A 20,169-nucleotide genomic window follows, 5' to 3' on the forward strand; every position below is an offset into this window, starting at 1 on the left:
GCTGTGGCTGATGTCTGTTCTGTCAGTATCTAGGCTGTACTGGTTGTTAAATATTTTTTGTATAAGTCCTAGGTCTTATAAGACTTCATTTTGGATTCTAGAGAGTGAAAACAAAACAAAACAAAACAAATGCACAACTACTTGATGGAAGTTTTATACTTTCAGAAGTCTTGAAACTTGTAAATTTTTTCTAAATGTAGGGTCTGTGATAAGTATTTTGAATTTAACTGTTGGAAAGAAATCTGTGACTAGCTTCGTGACTTGTAACTAACTCTTCTTGCTGTTACCATATGGTGTTTCCTTTAATAAAAACATTTTGCAGAAATAATGATAAAAATTACTTTAAGCTTTTATAAAAGTTAGATGTTTCTGGCAATAAAAACATTCCTTATAATTATATAGACAACTCTGCATTTGGTAAACAGGAAATACTCTGCTGTCCTTTTCACTTTACTTCTAAATAAAAATGATGCACTGCACTGTCATTCATCCTTAGATATTTTCTGTATCTTATTCATTGACCTCTCTTCAGAGATTGCAGAAATGTACATTCGAGGACCCTGTTCTATTCGTGTATTCTTTAGGATCCCATTTCCTTTGACTATCTACAACGGAACAACATATTCTGGCTCTTCAGCACACTGAGCCATACTATGTGTCAGTTCTGATGAGTTCAGCTGCTTGCAACAAAAAGAGCTGACCTGGCTTAAACGCATCAAAAAACGTCTTGTGGTGTGCAGACCAAAGCAGCTGTCAATGATGGCATGAGGAATCTGGACTCTTTCTTCTTTGTGTTTCACCATCCTTAGCAAGCAGGCCACTGTGTTTGCTAATGGTCGCAAGATGGCTGCTCCATCTTCAGGCTGCTCCAGCATCTGCAACGCTCACATCAGCATTGCAGATGGACAGAAGGAAGAAGGGTAGCATGGTAAAAGGTAAAAGGGGGTGTGCCAGGAAAAAAGCCTTCAGGAAACTCATCCAGAAACATTTGCTTATTCTTTGGCCAGAACTGGGTTATACAGTACTTCTAAGCCAGGAAGAAGAGAGTTATGAATGAGGGTTAAGTCAGCCAATCAATGCTATCTGCTACTCACACTGTTGCAGAAAGGGAGCAGGGGCTTGCTTGCCTTCCCGTAGGATCTTATTTCTAAAGTGTATTCTATTTTTTGTTTCTCCTATTCTCTTTCAGGAACCCTGTGAAAGGTGTTGAGTGTATATAGATGAGGTTTTGGTTGCCCAATTTTACCTTTATAAGAATTAACTGTGTGATCTTCCTTTATGTGAGCTTGATTGTATTGCTAATGTATGGTACCTATAAAGTTTGATTTCATTTCCTTACATTAATTCACAGGGCAAAGTAAATGCAGAGTAAGTTTAAATCAACGTCTTCACCCCAAATAATCTCGTTTAGTGTGGAGGAAGGGAGAATACAGCCTCATATACTAATGGAAATTGTAGAGATAGAAAAGAGATGAGCCAGATGAAATGCAAATTATTCTCTGTTACAGATGCTAAAGCAGTAAACTGGTTTGCTATGTACTGAATCACCACTCTTAGATAACTCTCCCCTCTGGATTGAAAAAGGGGTGTTCTAGCACCTATGACGGTTTTAAATTTATTAGAGTTGAATTCATTCTGGTCTATACTTAAGGTTCTATAGCCATCTCTATAATAAATAGACAGGGATATACATAGTAAAAAAAAAAAAATCCCTTGAGGTTAAATTGGAGGTATGTTTCTCATCTTGTTTCAAAACTAATATTATCAGTTGGGCTTTTTGCATTTTAATATAATCTGCAAAATAACCAGGTGACATGCCTTGGAATAAATGTGGACTTAATATTCTGAAAGGCTGCTTACTTTATTGTGATGGTCATTTCAGAGGCAATATTTGTGAGGATAAAAGGAGAAGAATTATTTATCTATAGATAGACATAGTGTACTATACCATAGATGAGTATTCTACCGATCTACTCACCCTTTTTATTTAGAGAGGAATTCTCCAGGATCTATTTATCCAAATTTTGTGTCAATTTCCCTATGTATAAGGTGAGCATAATATAAATACCTATCTCAAAGGGTTACTATGAAGATTAAATGAGACAATTTACATAAAACATTAAAAATATTATCTGACCATATTAAGTTTTATATAAGTGTTCACTGCTGTCGTCGTCATCGTTATTGTTGTCATTGTCATCATCTTCATCATCGTCATCTCCTTGCTCTCTCTCCAAGGAGAGGAAGCCTGGTTTGATGGGTCAAATTCGGCAACACAGCCTAAGTGGATGGGACTGTAGTGTGTTATAATGGTACCCACAGGGGTAGGCCTCTCTCTGATGCCCTCCTTGCTTTGATCTCAGTGCCAAGAAGATAAAAGGCCCAAGGTCTGCTTCTTACTTCTAAGTACTTGGGAGTCCTAAAGAAGACCAGCTCTTTTTCCTCTTCCTCCTGTCTCCTCATGTCTTCTTTTCTCAAGGGTACATATATTCAGGACCTTTTGTCTCTTGTCCTTCAGTAAGTAGTAGGACTCTGAGATCCAGTTGGGGGGTGGGGTAAAAGAGGACAAGCCTCTTGCTACAGCCCAGCTCTTCAGATTTCCAAGAACGATGCCAGAATATATTTCTCATTGCTCGTAATGTGAAATCTGCCACTGGAACTTGCCAAGAAATGATGGCCGCTGTCCACAATAGGTTTTGGTAATCCCAAATCCCTCAGCTGTAATACCCATTTAGCACTCTTGAATCCCATGATTATTTCTAACAATGGCAACAAGTGATTATAATAGCTAGTATTTCCTGTGGACTTACTATGCGCTAGACATATATCAATTCATTTAATTCTTACAACTCGAATGAAGAGGCTATTAACAATCCTTATTCTATACATGTAGACTGAGAAGCTCAGAAAGTTTACTGATTTCACAGGGTTCCATGGCAAGTAACTAGGCTGGTATCAGAACCCAGGCCTCTCTGACTTCAGAGCCAATGTTTTCCACTGCTGGAGGGGCCTATCAATGTGTAGTAGTAATGAGCTTGATTTCATAATATTGGGAAAAAGTCAGATTGGGGAGTATGGTGTGGACTCCATGGTTCTGACTACAAGTCCAGCTCTGGGTTACTAATCTTTGCATGTTCTTGGGCAAAGGTGGCTAGATTAAAGATGGGAGAATTGATGTGACTGCTGAAATCGAGGTGTGGCAGTGGGGAAGAGGGAAAATAAAACAGATTATGACACCAACTAGATCTATGAAACGATGCTGGTATTTTAGAAAGTCAATAATTAGGATAGAAAAAAACCCTCTTTTTTTTTTTTTTTAGGCCACAGTACTACAAAGGTTAAAGAAAATGTGCCATGAGAGTCCCTACTAATTTGAAATGATTCAGGGCACACTTCACTTAGAGTGGGAAATGAAAACCATGTGACTGACAGAGCTTCAATTTCCTCTGCTGAAAACCAAATCTCATTTTCACTTGTGGGTATTTCATTCATCTTTGCTTTTTTAGTTTTTTAATTACATAGCAGAAAGTGCTACTGTAATTTCCTCCCTGTGTAATGACAGCATTATTCATCAAGAAGCTTTTAATTCTATACAATGATTGCTTCTCTTCAAAAATCTGATTTCAGTCTCTCAGAGGCAGAAGGGTATGATTTTTTTGACCCTAGGGTTAATTATCTGCAAATAAGTTAAAACACACGAAACCTCACCCTGGGAAAAGGGAGCCCAAGCAGACCCTCCTACTACCTGTCTTACTGTCAGTGGTGGTATGGACTGCGAGGTGGGGCTGGCGCCCCACATCCTGTGGGATCCCTTGTCTGTCCTGCTAGACTGAACTCTGTGGGGAAGGGGCAGGGTTGCCTCATCCCGGCTGTATTTTTAGAGCCTCGTCCAGGACCTGGCACACAGCTAGAACTTGATAAATGTTTGCAGAAGTGTTTTGAATTGAAGGAGAGTGAATGGAGGAATAGGCTTTGAAATATTCTTGATTTAAAAAAAAAAAAAAGTAAAGTATATGAAAAGGTCTTATTTCTGGAGGAAAAAAAAGAGGGAAGCAATGAGGAGACTCATTAAAGGCCATTGAGGGACTAGTGACCAGGGCTTGGTGGTGGCAGATGTGTGTGTGGGGGTGAGGTGGGGGTGGGTGTTGACGTGTCTGTGGGATCCAGCCTTTTCTTCTCAGACTCTCCCCTCCCAACTGTGCCACCAACAAAGTCTACTCTTCTCTCTAACTTCTTTAATTCTCTCTTGATAAGCCCATCATTCATTTACCCATTTCTCTTATTTTAATCAGGAAGCATTTCTGAACACTATATGTACGGCATGATAGATATTAGAACTTGGGGGAATGGGATGGAAGGGAGCGGAGCCACCGAGATAAGAATGGCAGCTAATGTTCTCAGTGCTCACTATATGCCAGGCACAACCACACGCATTTCCAAGTGTTAATCCATCGATTCCTCGCTGCACCTCTAGGAGCCAAACATAAGGTAGTCTCTGCCCTCCGAGGGGGGGGCTTGCATGCATTATCATCAGAGCACCCGAGACGCACCTCTCTCATTAAACTCATGTCTTGTTACTAGAGCCATTTGTCAACATGTCTGTCACTTCTAAGGAGTGTTCATTCACTTTTGTATCCCCAATACCTAGCATAATGGCCAGCACATGACATGCTGAGCAACGTTTGCTGTATTATTTAAGTGACTTCCGATCCAGTAAGGAAAGATGCACATTAAGGAGCAATGCAAAACAGTGTACAGAGTGCAAGCAAGAGCCAGAACCAGCAAGACATACTGGCAGCTCGAGGGTGGAGGGGCAGCTCTGAAATCCTGTCTCAGAAATGGGGTCAGGTCAGTAGGACCCCAGAGGAGGAAAGCAGGAGAAGGGAAGCCAGAGGGTGTAAGGGGACAGGCCTAAATTCCACAGGGAGGCTCTCCTAGCATGCGCTACATGAGTGTCTGATACGATCTGGCCACATTGCAGCCCAGAGGACAAATGAGGTCATAAATCATGTTAGGACACTGAAAGGGAAAAGTTCCCAGCCATGGCTAACCAATGTTGAGGCCCTGAGAGGGACCAAGGGGCTCTATTTTTATGATCTTCCATTTTTAACGGGAAAAGCTATCTGAGAAGACAGACATCAAATGGTGTGCTCCAAGGTAAAAGTTCTGTAGGCTTCGGGTGCCAGTTCACTGCAAAGGGGAATTGAGCTCCAAGTACTAATATGGCCCAGCTCTGCCCCTCTGTGACACAGCACTACTCAAAGAATGTACAGGAGAGCAAAGCATAGAATAGAGTAAAACTGTTCATTAACTGCCACATTCTTGTGTGTGAAAATGTAGAACCTGTGGCTTCAAATCCAGGGGGCAGCGGCCCATGACGTGAGTGCAAAAGGAAGAGTACTGGGGAGGGTTAGGGGAGCAGGAGTATTGAGGGTTTGGGGCAACATGCCTTGTGGGAGCCAGGCTACAGCTCAGCAGAGAAGCAGGCAAATTTTGAGGCTGTGTGGAGAGAGCGGGGAACCACAAAATAGAAGAAGAGGAGGACGGGGAAGGAAAAGGAAGGAGGAAAGAAGAGCAGGAAGGGGAAAGAGGAGGGAAAGGAAAACAGGGAGTTATTGTCCTCTGGGTAGTGGTCCCCCTAGGGTCTGTCCAACTAACACAGTCTCATTTCCCAGATTCAAAAAACCCAATTCCCATTTCTGGTATACAAAAAAAAAGAAAGTGCAGCTCGCTGCCAGCGTTATTTTAATTTTGCATAAACACGCTCTTTAAGGCTGAAGCAAATCTGACTGGTTTTCAAAGTGAAAGTAAAATATAAAAACTGTTCTTGGAGTTATCTCTAAACAGAACTTGTCTCCCATCCTAATGTAACAGAAATATATACATAAATTGGATTCGTCGAAGAATCCTCGGCTGACAACTATTCGAGAACGACGTTAACATCACTCATAGGAATGCTACGTTTTTTAGAATTTGACATTTTCAGAGATCGAAAATTACTATATTTTATAAATGGAAATACTACTACTAAAACCAGAATGCTATAAATTGAATATCACTTGTTTCGAAAGACTATTGATACACAATAATAACAAAAGCTAGATATTTTGTTTTGGGGGTAAGGTTAGGACTAACCTGTGAATTATCTTGGGGTAAACACTGCAGCCGCAAGTGCTGCTGGCGAGTATTTTCAGAGCATATGGGGAATGGGCTCAATGCCCAAAGTTTGTCACATTCTCAGATCAGCTGAGTATCCTGAGGGGCATCAGCTCATCCAGGTGGCATGGTGGTACCACTCACAAGCCCCCCGTCTGTTTCCTTCAGACAACAAGCCCGTAGTCTCAGGGCCGGGTTGCATGGTGGGTCTGTATCCCAGCTCTACCATGTAGGTGCTGTGTGACATGGGGCAATTTACTTAACCATGTTATGCTTTAGTTTCTTCACCTTCAAATTATCTGTGTGTAGCTCTTAGAACATAGTAAGCACATAATAAAATTACTAATTCACAATGAGTAGGGGAGGTAAAATCAGTACTAAGAAGAGAATGATTTAATAAGAGTGAAGAAATGAAGATTTAGCTCATGACCTTTCAAAGACTGCCAACTTTGATATAATCTGTCCTTTGTGAAGAATATTTTTGTCACCTGTTATTCCATATTTACCCATCTAGACCTTTTCGAGCATGTCACAGTCGACCCCATCTTCCTCTTTGATGCTCCTTTCTCTCCGCCTCCCACCACACTGTGCACCTGAAAATCTTAATGTTTTTGACGGCTTCTTCTTTGGCTCTGAATCTGCTCTCTCTTCCAATCTCTTTACCCTTCACCTTCCCTGCCATCAGTCTTTCCCTAACTTCAACCTATCATCATCTCCATGAAGCTCAGTCTAATCCCAGTCTCACTCTGTTTCTCACCAGTGCAGTACTGTTTTCTCCTCTTCTACAGATGAGGAGAGTGAGGCTCAGGGAAGGGAAGTTAAATCTAAGGTCATGTGGTCAGTAAGCGATAGAGCCAGGATGTATACTCAAGCTGCAAAGGCACTGTTATTCCATGGGTTGGACAGATGGATTATTGACTGGTTAGTTGGGTAGACAGGTGGATGGATCAATGGGTAAACAGGTGAATAAATGAACAAATAATAAACAGAGTTTAAGTCTAAGAATGACTCACCTTGCTACATGGACTGGCATATGTTTAAAGTGGGTGGGCAGCCTTGGCATGAGTCTGGTAGAGCAGTGGTTCTAACTGGGGGGAATTTTGCTTTTTGGGGAACACTTGGTAATGCCTGGAGATATTTTTGATTGCCACAATTTGTGTGTGTGTGTGTGTGTGTGTGTGTGTATGCATTGCTCTTGGCATATAGTAGGTAGATGCCAGGGATGCTGTAAACATCCAACAAAGCACAGGACAGCCTCCACAACAAAGAATTATCAGGCTGAAAATATCAATAGTGCTAAGATTGAGAAACCCTGCTTTAGAGTGATTTAGGTCAATCCCTTGGGAAACAGGTTTTCTTGAGGGTAAGTGAAGGAATATAGTGAGTAAATTTTATAGCTGAAAACCTGTGCTTCAATAAAAGCAAAGAGAAAACAAAAACAAAGCAGGGAAGCCTTGCACTTCAAAGAATGAGGCACAGGCACCTGTAAATGACTGATATGCCCATTCCTCAAGGGGAAAGAAAGAGAGAAGCTGAGGACAGAAACAGAACTCTGAATTCAGAGGAATACAAAGTATTGCGATATATCCTTAAGATTTCCAAAGGAAAAAATAAAATTAGTACACACCTCATCTTTGAAAAATACACAGTTGGAGGCATGTTTCCTTTTCTGAACAACCTTCTCTGTTCTAAAATTGTGTGCCTACCCCTATTTCCTTTCCCATTTTCTTTGATAATCCTGCTCCAATCTCTCCATCCCTATACTCTCTGCAAGGTTCATGCCCAGCCCCAGGGGCAGGCTCAGAGACCCTCTGGCCAGGCTGGAGCTTTGACTTGACACAGGCTCAGGGTGCCTGGCCTAGTCAAAGGGCCCTAACCAGGCACTGCCTGAGACTGATGGGGCTCTGGGTATGCCTCATCATTAGCACAAGCTATTCATTTCAGTTATCTCGAGAGGAAGCTGAGTCAACATACATTGAAACCGACTAACTCTAAATACCAGCTGCACAGGGCCTGGCTCTCTCCCTCAGTAGAGAGATTGATCCTGCCTGGGACTAAATGTCTGCTTCACTTAAGTGCCCTTTTCGGTTAAGTTGTGAAAAACGGAAATAATAGCCATCTGCAGTATGAGTGAGCACCGGAGATCCTGAGAGCCACTGGAATTTGCTGCCAGCTTTCTGGGTAGTGCAGCATCCTAAGAAGCTGCAGGACGGGCCACTGTCATAAGTGTGCTACATACAAGGGACGTTCCCCCCTTTCTGCGACCTTTATACGTCAATGAAAGAAGCACTGGTGAGCTCAGGCAGGGTTTTGGGTGGTTGCAGGTGGGACAGCGTAAACATAGCAGGCTTGGCAATCCCTACAAAGTAGGGTCTCCACATGGAGAAGCAGGGCAGCAAAAGAGTGCAAAGTTTTACCAAAAAGCACAGCTCACATTGGGCAGGTCTCCGGTTATTTCCCGAGGAAACCCAACCACAGAAGGTGCACGGCTGTGCCTGGCATTCCTAGTACTATAAACTGGGCCTTCATTTCTCTCCTTCAGCTATGTTTTCTGGGCTTACAGTAAGTTGTGTATACTGAGGCTTTCTTTATGATTTAAACCAATTTGCTGCCAGTTATAGCTATCCATAGCGCACAATGTGTTTTTCCTGTCACTTACTGCAGGAGGAGAATCATGTGAGCATGTTTTCAGCTTTGCCAATAGCAAAAATGATTTTGAATAAGGCATTCTTTCTCGCTGAGTAGAATTATTATTCCCTAAACCTCCTCATCCCCTCCACGTCATGAATAAACAGTCATTTCAGCTTTAGCAAACTTCACTTCAAATATAGGCAAAGCAAAAAAAAAACAAAAAACAAAAAAAAAACTAAAACAAAAACAAAAACCAAAAAAACAAAAACCAAACAAAACCGATAACACAGTAATGCTCTAAAATCCATAATGCCCCTCCAAATGTTACAATGTGAAAGCACCCAGGTCCCTTCTAAGCACATTAGGAAACAATACTAAGCCATTCCCAGCTATTAGACTATTTTGAAATAAACTCAAATTATTGAGTAGAATTATAGGCTAGGCATAATTCCTCTATTAAAGTTTCTCATGAAACTGTATCCCTGTGATCGGAAACTCCTGCTATTATTCAAAATTAACAAAGGATGCAGACAGTGTTGATGAAACATTAATGACCAATTTGAAAATGTTCTAGGACCCCCTTAGCTCACCACGGGTTCATCAATGCAGCATTCACCCATCTCTCACTTTATTCGTTCAATTATTTAGCATCCATTAAGTGCCCACAGTAAGCTATGCTCCAAGCAACCTTTTACCCACATCATGGTTTCATTCACCGTGGTCCTACTAACTGCACAGGCCAGTTGACCTTTGCCTTAAAGCAGGAAGCTCATTTAGAAATCATTCTCTATGGGCATCCCTTGCATTACATCTCCAAGTGCTGAGGACACATGGCAATGAGCATTGTATGATAGAAACTTGAGGAACTTTTCTGGGCTGTCTCAGTGCTCTGGAGGGAAATGTACCTGAATAGAGGGGATCCTAGTGGTACCTCAATCTGCGAATTCTTTAGACCCACTTTAACTAGGCTAAATTAATTAGTTCAGCCATTTAATAAATATTGGCTGAGCATTTACAATGTTCCCAGCACTGCCACAGTGGGCAGCAGACATATATGCAGAGAAGAGTAACGCAGTGTAGTCACAGCTGCCGTGGAGGGCTGAGCCATGTTCTGATCCCGTGGGTATGGGGCCACCTTCACATAAGTGGAGCAGGGGACCACGGAGGAAAGAGGATTTGAGGGATATGGTAAGTCCCTTCTCGTTTCAAGTGATGCCCCCTTCACTGCACCCTGAGTCAAAAGACTGACTCTAGAAGGTCCCCTGAATGCGCTTTCTTCACAATTACCTGAAACCCACTGGGGTAGCATTTCCGGTCTTAAACATAAAGTCTCCGACCTGGCCTTCTGTTCTGGAAACTCAGCACCTCTGAAAAGTGACAACAGCATAAATGACACTGCTACTACAGAAAAAGTAGCAGATGCTATGAAATGTTCCAGGAGACCAGGGGAGAGAGAGAAAGAAAGCTCTTGACAGAGGAATGAGGTCTCAACTCACGGAGACGGTGGTATTTGAGCCGGTCATTGAATGCTGATTCTCTCCAGTAAAATGAATAATTATTAATAATAGCCCCAAGCCCCACCCAATAGCAGCTACTAGTTTTTTACTGAACAGTTTTCCTGGGTTCCAAGTATGATATTCATGCTTTTCCTACAAATAACAGCCCACTGAAAGGTATTAAAATCTCATTTTACAGATGAGTGAGGCTCAAGGAGGCTAATACCTTACCCAAGGTCGCACCTCTTGCACACAACAGTGGCAGAGCTGGAACCTGGATCAGGTTTGTTTAACTGAGACCATCACTGAGAGAGCCTAAGGACGCTACATGTTCATCTCATGTGCAGTCACCTGGGAAGCGCACTCTGGAAGGGCCCCGAGTCCCTGGGGAGTATTGTCTGTGCGGAAGGTGCAGAAGGGAGGGGCCCTCTGTTGCTGAGAGCTGATTCAGGAGCCACTGGCTAGGATTTCCAATCGTAGAGACGATGGTGTATTCTGGGGCAGTCGGGAGCGGCGGGGTGGGGCAAAGGGGACCTCGGTTCTGGGGACCGTGAGCTGGTTCTTTAACTACAGATGACCTCCACCCTTCCATAGCCTCTAATCTCTACTAAAACAATGACTGTTCTACATTAGGGGTCTTTGAGGAACAGGGAGCCTCATGCTCCCTCCTCTATTTTTTCTGCTTTTTACGTATTGTTAAAAATAACTGCAGAAACATTAAAGGGGAACCCATTAATGTGGTCATAATTCTCCCCAGCTTAACACGAACGTTGTCATGTGTCTGCATTTCTTAATTTCTTGCTCATATGTATTCACGTTTTTGCAGTTATGATGATTATGTATGTACAATTTCAGGTTTTATTTCATTTAACATTATTATCTAAGTGTTTTCCTATTTACTGCACTCTTTATAATTATCATCTTGATAGTGGGCTCCAGCCATCAAATATGCATCTCCAGGACAGGGGTCTACTGGCTCGGGAGAAAGGTACTTGAAATTCCTTCCCCAAATCTACACCTGGGAAGTACAGCTCTAAGTGTGCGCACATCCATTATATGCTCTTATGAAGAGTTTCTGGATTGTGATTAACCAGGTGAGGGTCAAAAAGAAGATTTTAGAAAGGAAATAAAGAACAACATTTCTACTATTTGTGTTTCAACTGCAGGGGTGGAGGACGATGAGAGAATCTGGAGCACGTGCCATGCAGGGGGTGGGAAAGGGTGGGGCACACCCTTTTAATCAGTCCTTTGAACAGTCACTTAACTATTCAAATTCACTCACCTTTCCAATTAGTGTTCCTAAAATAATAAAGATGACAATGATGATACCATAGTATAAGATAGCACTTTTGTAGTACTTTTTCACATGCCAGGCACTATTCCAAGAGCTTCACAAGTACTTTACAAGTATTTACTATTCTTCTTCCTGTTTTACAGATGTAGAAACTGAGGCCTTGAGAACATAGGGCTTTTCCCACAGCTAGTGACTAGGATTTGAACCTAGGTAGCCAGGCTAAAGAGGCTGCATCAGAACCATTTTATATAATGACTGCCCCAAAACTTAGATCTCATTTCTCTCCCTGCTCAAAACTCTTTTCTCACCTCCTACTAATTATCAAATGCAGTTCCGACTCCTTAGCCTGGCACTCCAGGCCTCACACAACTTGCCTCCGAAGCCCCTTTCCAGCTTTCTCCTCAAGAATCCCTTTCAACCTGCTCCATTCCATGTGTGAGGCCCTAAGCATGAGCATGAAATCCAAAGTGTTACTGTTCTCAGCTAGTAATCCTTGGTCTCTCTTTCTTGTGCCTTGGTCTGGACTGCCCTTCTCCCGTTTCTGCATATCCAAATTTTACCTTATTTTATTTTATTTTATTTATTTTTTTAATCTCTAGGAGCTTCCTCTTCCTATATTGCTTATCTCCCACTTCTCTGAGCCCTGGAAATAATGTTCTATGATACCTCCTTCCAACCTTGACATTGAAGTTGCATTCAGGAAAGGAAAAGATGATTGTAATGCACAGCACACATCTAAATGTAATTTTTCTTTTCATTAGTCTCTCTTCTTATTAGTCCCTGAATTCTCAACCCCCTGCCCACCAGTTCACATTTTCCTCTCCCTTGGAGTTAAAGCCCATATTTCTGACTGATCCTCAAAGTCTGGAAGGAGCGCTTTTGGAAGGGCATTCTTTTTGCATTAGCTTCCTTCTCGGGTCTCTGAGTTTTTGAAGGAAAAGTACATTAGCTGAGCATTTTTTCTCTTAGGTACAATTTGTTAGAAATTGCCCTTCTTGCGAGAATTATAACAAATAGGTGCATATTTCTACCTCCCTAAGGCCTGGTTAGGTCTTATTATTACTAAACTTACCCCATCTCTTAGGCTAGCATGTAACACAACCTGTAACCCTGGGAATAAAACAGGGGCCATCTCTGATTTATTGCATAGTTCTAAGAAGCCCTTTGAGCAGGGATATGATAACTGTCTGCCTCCTTCTCAACTCCACCCAGGGCTTTGCCCACTTAAGACCTGACTGCAAGGGACTATGGCATGACCTGTACTTTTTACCTAGAATTATTCTTATTTGGAAAAATATCTTATATTTTCTACATGAACTTAAGCTTCTCAGAGGTTAATTTAATGTTCTACTTTTCTTTATCGTGTCTGCAGTGCGTTGTATAAAACCTGCCATTTAATAGATGTTCAATAAATGTTTAATGAATGAATAAATGACTTTTTCCAACAAGAAACCTATGGAGAATAAATTAATATAAAAAATAATACCCATATTAGAAGCCCTAGCCAATGTAATAAGGCAAGAAAAAAATAAAAGGCATAGGGCTTGGAAAGAAATAAAATTCTTATTTATATATGACATGATTTGCCTACATAGAAAATCCCAAAGAATCTATAAAACAAAAAGCTACTGAACTGATTAACAAGGGAGCAAAATACAAGGTCAATATTCAAAAATCAATTATACTTCTATAAACTAGCAATGAAAAACTAGAAGCAGATATGATCAAAACATTACCATTTGCAATAGCATCAAAAAACATGAAATATGTAAGAATAAATCTTAGAAAATAAGTGCCAGATGTATATGCTGAAAAGCACAAACACTGAAATAAACTGAAGAAGATGTAATTCATGGTAAGACATACTATAGTCATGGACTGAAAGACTCAAGAGTATTTGATGTAAATTCTTCACAGTCCAATTATGTATTCGAGGCAATTCCAATCAAAATATGAGCAGATGTTTTTGTAGGAATCAACAAGCTGAATTTAAATTTTCATGAAAAAGCAAAGGAATACTCTAAATAATTCTGAAAAAGAACAAAGTTGGAGAGCTTGTTCTACTTGATTTCAAGATTTACTACAACAGTAAAAGCAAAAGTAAAAGTCAGCGTAGTATTTAAGAAAGGATAGACATAGATAAGATGAAGAGAATAGAAAAACCAAAATAGAAATCCAAAATATGACTCATATATGGACAAGTGATTTCTGAAACAGGTAAAACTGCAATTCCGTGGAGAGAGAAGAATATGATATTCGACATAGCGCTGGAACAGTTCAATATCCATAAGCAAAAAAAAGTAAAAAGGGAACCCTGATTTACATATTTCACCTGCTACAAAAATGAACTCAAACTGAATTTAAATGTAAAACCTTATCAAACATCTAGAAGAAGATCTTTGTAATCTAGGATTAGCTAAAGATTTCTTAGATACAACACCAAACATACGATCCATAAAAGAAAAAATGATAAATTCGATCTTAATAAAACAAACAACTCAATTTAAAAAAATGGATAAAAGATATGAACAGACAATTCAGCAATATACAGATGGCAAATAAGCATGTGAAAAGATACTCGATATCATTTGAAATTAGCAAAATGCAAATTAAAAGCACAATAATTTATCACTACATCTATTAGACAAGCTAAAAAACAAATGAAAAAGCTAACAAACAAAAAATCTGGCAATACCAAGTGCTGGTGAGGATGTTGAGCAACTGTAATTATCATACACTGCTGGTGGGAATGTAAAGTAGTACAGCCACTTTGCAAAACAACATGGCATTTTCTTATAAACATATACTCATCATACGACCTAGCAATCTCATTCTTGGGTATTTATCCAAGTGAAATGAAAACCTGTGATCACAAAAACACTTGCATGTGAATGTTTATACCTGCTTTATTTATACTTGTCCCAAACTAAATAACCCAAATACCTGTCATCTGGTAAATGGATAAACAAACTGTGGTTCATTCACAAAATGGAAATATTACTCAACAGTAAAAAAGAACAAACTACTAATACACAACAACATGGATGACTCAAATGCATCATGCTAAATGAAAGAATTCAGGTTTAATAAGTTGTACATATACCATAAGATTCCACTTACGTGACATTCTGGCAAAGGAAAAAGCATAGGGTCAGAAAATAGATCAGTGGATGCTATAGGCTGACAGTGGAAGCCAGGTTTGGCTAAAGGAGCACAAGGGAAAAGGGGATTTTGGGGCGGATTGTGGGACTGCTCTATATCGTGGTTGGCAGTGATTATATAACTATATGTGTTTGTCAAAATTTGCAGAACTGTCCACAAAAGGAGGATTTCTACTGTATGTAAATATGCCTTAAATGAAAAATATAATAAGAAAGTTAATCGCCCATGGAAGTTCTCTGAACTAGTCTCTTTTGTTTGTCCACTGCACACACTGACAATTTCCCCACCTGACTCTCACTCTCATCTTCCCCTCTGCAGACCCCAAAACTGTCCTATCCACAGCTGCTGCCTGGGAAGCCACTGGTTCAGGCAACTTGACGTGACTACTCCCGCCTGTGAACTGCCATTGCACTGTGAGGCCTTGGGTTCCCGCATTCTGCCTCATGAGCACCTGTGGTCCCATCTCGGGGTCTATTTACTAACAGTATTACAATAAAAAGACTTCAAAAGACACACTGTAGAACACTCACTATGTGCCAAGTATAGCATAACCACTTGACATCCTATATCAGGGCTCTTCACAGCAATACAGCCAGATGAGTAGGTATTATATATTCATATTTTATCAATGAAGAAATGGGCTAAACTAGCCCAGATTGGTCACAAAGCTCACCTTCGCCTTCTGCACAGCCTCTAGCAGTGTCTGCCAATATGTGCTCAATCAAGGAATGTGTGAATTTCAAAAAAAAAAAGGGACAGATATATTTTGTGTTACAAAAGACTTGAATTAGGTTTGATCTGTGGATGTTCCGGGGAGGCAGATTTCAGCTAATATAAAGAACAATGTTCCCTAACAATGAGGGCTGTTCTAAAATACAGAAAGCTGCTATGATTCCGGGTTGAGCCCAGAATGTCCTTATTGACCTCTAAGGTCTTTATATCAAGGACATTCGGAGCCCTGGTCAGTCACCTGGCAGAGCAGCACTCCTGGTGAAGGATGAGCTGTGATTCTGCTGGACACAGTCTCGGAAGGTTTTCCGGTCCTTTCTTCTCCACTAAGCTGTGGCCTCTTTCTGTCTCCCAAGTACTCTCCTCCTTGGGTTGTGGAACAGCTCAGGGACTCGGAGGTTGCCTTCCAGACACCAAATGGGCTCAGGCAATCCTGAGACTCGCACCACGAAGGCATTACCACACCATGCTCACATATGTTTTTCTGATGATCGCAAAGCAAAGTGATGGCTATGGCAACAAAGTTCCTGTATAATTTCCTACATGTCAACGTTTTGTTTGCTCCTTATCTCTGGTTAAATGCCAGGTCTTGGCCGCTCCTCTTCATTATGGAGCCCAGAATCACTGTACAACTCTTGAATCTGGGGAGGGGCACCGGTGGCTGCCACCTCAGGTCTTTAATGGCTGACAGGCCTGTGCTAACTTCTTCCTTGGAAATAGGGTCTAAGTGGTAGAAGCTACCTGACCTGGCAGATTCCAAACCCCTGTTAGAACTGACATTATGCGGTGCGGTGAAAAGTGGACTGGAATTTAAAACATTTGCCTGATGTGGTCTCCCCTGTAACCCATCGGGGTGGCCCTTCCTTTCCCACTGAGTCCACCTTTCCTCCTGCAGGTGTCCGCACAAGTGGGCAGCGCAGCATGTGCTCTGCAGGGCACTTCCGCTGCCCTCGGGGGAATGTGCCAGTCACCTGCAGGGCCCTTCACGACTGAGACCGCCTGCTCTGGCCGCTTCTGAAATCCATTTCAAGCCACATTTTGGCCCAAAGCCCTGAAGCCTCTTTTCAGGAAGAAAGCACGAAGCCTCCCAATATCATTTTTTTCTTTTTCTTTTTTTTTTTTTACTGCTTGTTCAAAGAGCAATCACATAAGATAAAAATATCACCCTCAGGCAAAGAGAATTTAATTCAAACATTCTTAAGAACAGATTCAACAACATTTCCTCACAAACAAAATAAAAAACAAACCTGCTTCATTCTTGGTATTCCCTGGTTACATAAGGAAAGAAAAAAAAAAAAAAGAAACGGAGTATTTACAGAAAAAAGCATTTTCACCTGCTCTGTAAATGTGACAAAAACATTGTAACAAGCACTTTACAGGCATTATCCTATTGTCTTCTCTTCTCAACAACCCTACCAGAGGGGTTCTGCTATTACCCCACATTACAGATGAAGACACTGAGACTGGAGGGGTTGGTAATGTGTCTGAGGTTGCACAGTTTAAGGCGAGGATTAGAATCCAAGCAGTCTTACCCCAGGACTCAAGTTCTTAACTGGATGCTACAGTTGATATTTTCATAGCTATGGTCAGAATGAGCTGAAGTTGTCATTTGGTTTGTGAAGATATGAAAGAAGTGTTAACAGTTGTTTCTTCTCCACTCTTATTTTCTTTTTATATTAACCCCCAGGTGCACACTCTTGGGTTAGTCATGATCTGTGGCTCCCGACATCATCATCTTTCACTTTGGCTCCATCCCCTCCAAGACCTCACTGATTAGAATAAAATGCAGCTCCTTACCTTGGTTTCTAAGGCTTAGTCCGGTGTGGCCCTTGACTATCTTGCTGACCTTTTCTTTCACCGTGTCCCCCTCATTCACTATGCTTAGGAATGTGGTCCTCTTTCTGTTCCTCAAACATTCTTGCTTTGGAGCTTGAGCTAGTCTGTCCCATTCTACCTGCTCTAAAATTTCAGCTTAAATGTTATCTTCTCCGAGAAGCCTTTCATAACCATCCAGCCTAAAATAGCTCCTGTGTCATGCTGTGCTACTTTATTTTGGTCACAGCACCCCCAGCACATTTTATGATCTGTCTTCGCCCTCTATAAGAAGAAAGTCTTATACAGGTCAAGCTGTGTCCCTAGTGCAGATTGCTGTGAACCAGTGCAGTGACAGCCACAGCTCTTGGCTGGCCATACATCCCAGAACCTCTATTAAAGCCCACACAAAGCCCTTCTTTGTGTTGAAGCCTGAGAGAATGTCTACTTACAAGGGAGGGCACTGATTGTACTCTCACAACTGTCTTGCCTGAGTTTTCCATAAAAGCATCTTCTGCTTTCAAAATCCCATGTTAGCATCTAAGTGCTTTCCTTTAGCTGCGGGGAGCCTTTTTCTTCAGACAAGAAAAACCAAATCAGGAAGTAAGGGGGAGAGGCAGCAGACAAATCTCAGACCCTAACTATGCTATAAATGGTGTCTTCTGCACAAGTTGCAAGAGGTAAGGCTCCAAGTGGGGCTGGAAACACTTCTGTGATCTTCCTTGGGAAGACTACTACGGAGGCATATATTGGTTTAGAAGAAGCAAAGATTCAATGTTAACAAGAAGATAGATTCTAGATACAATTTCCCTATTCTTGCAACACACCGAACCTGCATCTAATAAACCAGAATTTAGTAAAAACATTTTATTTTTAAATTCAAAAAAGGAGCCACAGTGCTCTGGGCTGAGAGTCAGATTTCACAGGCTGAGCAGAAATAAGCTCAACTTTCATTAACTATTCGATCAGGAGAGGAGGACTGAAGCTACAACCTGGGTGGAGAAAAAGAACCTATTTTTTGGTTCAATAAGATAAAGGAGGTTTTGTTTAAAAGAAAAAAATGCAGCTTAAATTCTGAATTGTCACCTTTGACTTTGATATTCTAAATGTGTCCTGTTGGACATCCATACATTACAACCTGTTTCACCTGATTTACTACTGTTCAGTAGTGGTGTCTGTCATCCGAAAGTAGGGATGTCACTAAACATCTATCTGCAAAATATGGCCAACACTGGCATCACAAGAAATCTTCAAAAGAGAGTATACAAAAATGAGCACACGATATTCACCCACTCACTTAACATCTACTTACTAAGCTCTTCTCATGGGCCAGGTTTGAGGTAGGCAGGCACTGAACACCCAAGTGGTAAATAAGATGTACCTAGTTCCTATCCTCAGGAAGTTCTCAGACTAGCACAAACCAGTTGAGTAAATTATTACACAATTCATATAAAAAATAAAATGTCCCCTTAATTAGTGATACCTCATGTTCATGCCTTTGCAATACAAGGAGAATAGGTTATGGTAGAAAGAGTACTGTTCCATTTTGGGGTGGGGGGCAGCATTTGACCAGAGTGATTAGGAAAGTAAGTTCCCCTTGATAAATAATGGTAACGTTCACCAATTATTGCAAAAAACATTCAGTAAAAAGTTGATGGAAGGTCTGTATCATTGATATATTAAGCCGACAACCCTTGAATCTACTGATTAATCTTAAAGGAAAAAAGTGAGAGACATATGAAAGTACAGAACATCACCCATGAAGAAGTTCTGCCTCCTCCCCCAAACCAAACTTAAATCTGATTAAGCCTTTAGATTCAATTACTAGTTTGTAGGAAATACGGAGGACAAAAGAACAAATGACACCACGGGGATGCAATTGCAAAATTTTAGAATGTGGACAAACAATCCAATTTCTTCAACAATTATCAGAAAAAGAGGGGTAGAGGAAACACAGATTAAAAGAGACCTATGAGACATGAACCAAACGTAAGCGTGGGCCTTGGATCTAGATTCAACTAACCACTGAAAAAAGAAAGTATGAAACAAACAGGGAAAACAGGAAAATCTGAGCACTGACTGTGTATTTGGATAATTAGATAATTGTTTTAGGTAGTGACAAAAATATACGTTTTTTGAAAAGTTTTTTTTTCAGTTTATAGGTACATACATGAGTATGGATGAAATGAGATTAGCTTCAAAAGAATAAGTGAGGAAATAAATACATAAAAAGATGTTCAACATTATTAGCATTATTATTATTATTCAGCAATAAAAAGAAATGAAGTACTAATACATGCTACGACACGGATGAACTTTGAAGGCATTATACTAAGTGAAAGAAGCCAGTCACAAGGGACCACAGATTATATGGTTCTGTGCACATGAAATATCCAGAATAGGCAAATCTGTAGGAATAAGCAGATCAGTGGTTGCCTAAGGCTAGGGAGAGAGGGCATGTGAGAAAGACGATATTGGGGGTGATGGTTAAGAGTTCCTTGGTTTCCTTATGGGGTAATGAAAATATTCTAAAATTGATTATGGTGATAGATGCATAACTCTGTGAATATGCTAAAAGCCACTGAATTGTACACTTAAAAAATCAGCGTTAGCAGGGAGTGAGTAAGGATAGAGGTGAAACATAACAGACCATGTGCTTTAAAGTTTTTAAATGTGTAGGCTCTATTGTCAGATCCTCTGGGCCAAATCCTGGCTCTGTCATTACTAGCTGTAATGACCTTGGGCAAGATATTTAACTTCTTTGAACCTCAGTTTCCTTAAATATAAAATGTAGGTTTGTGCAGATTAAGTGAGGGTGATACATTTAAAGCACATGGTGCAGTGTCTGATTTTTTCTTTCTCATTCCAGCTCCTTGGAACATCCATTTT

The 20,169-nt window shown here is 40.8% G+C and overlaps 1 protein-coding gene across 7 annotated transcripts in view; it reads right to left on the minus strand.

Annotated features, from left to right (window-relative positions):
* The window catches only part of FARS2 (phenylalanyl-tRNA synthetase 2, mitochondrial), a 470,289-nt gene that overhangs the window by 37,003 nt on the left and 413,117 nt on the right, over positions 1 to 20,169 (minus strand). For 6 of the 7 annotated variants that reach the window (XM_039869408.1, XM_039869409.1, XM_039869406.1 and 3 more), the window contains one exon: positions 9,785 to 10,154. The exons of the other annotated variant lie outside the window; for it this stretch is intronic. In XM_039869408.1, the coding sequence (XP_039725342.1) occupies positions 9,800 to 10,154 (355 nt within the window). In that variant the 3' untranslated portion in view covers positions 9,785 to 9,799. Of the gene's footprint in view, positions 1 to 9,784; positions 10,155 to 20,169 lie in introns of those variants that run through there. 7 annotated transcript variants of the gene reach the window in all.

This window comes from Pteropus medius, unplaced genomic scaffold, assembly GCF_902729225.1.
Source record: "Pteropus medius unplaced genomic scaffold, Ma_sr-lr_union100, whole genome shotgun sequence".
Lineage (NCBI taxonomy): Eukaryota > Metazoa > Chordata > Mammalia > Chiroptera > Pteropodidae > Pteropus > Pteropus medius.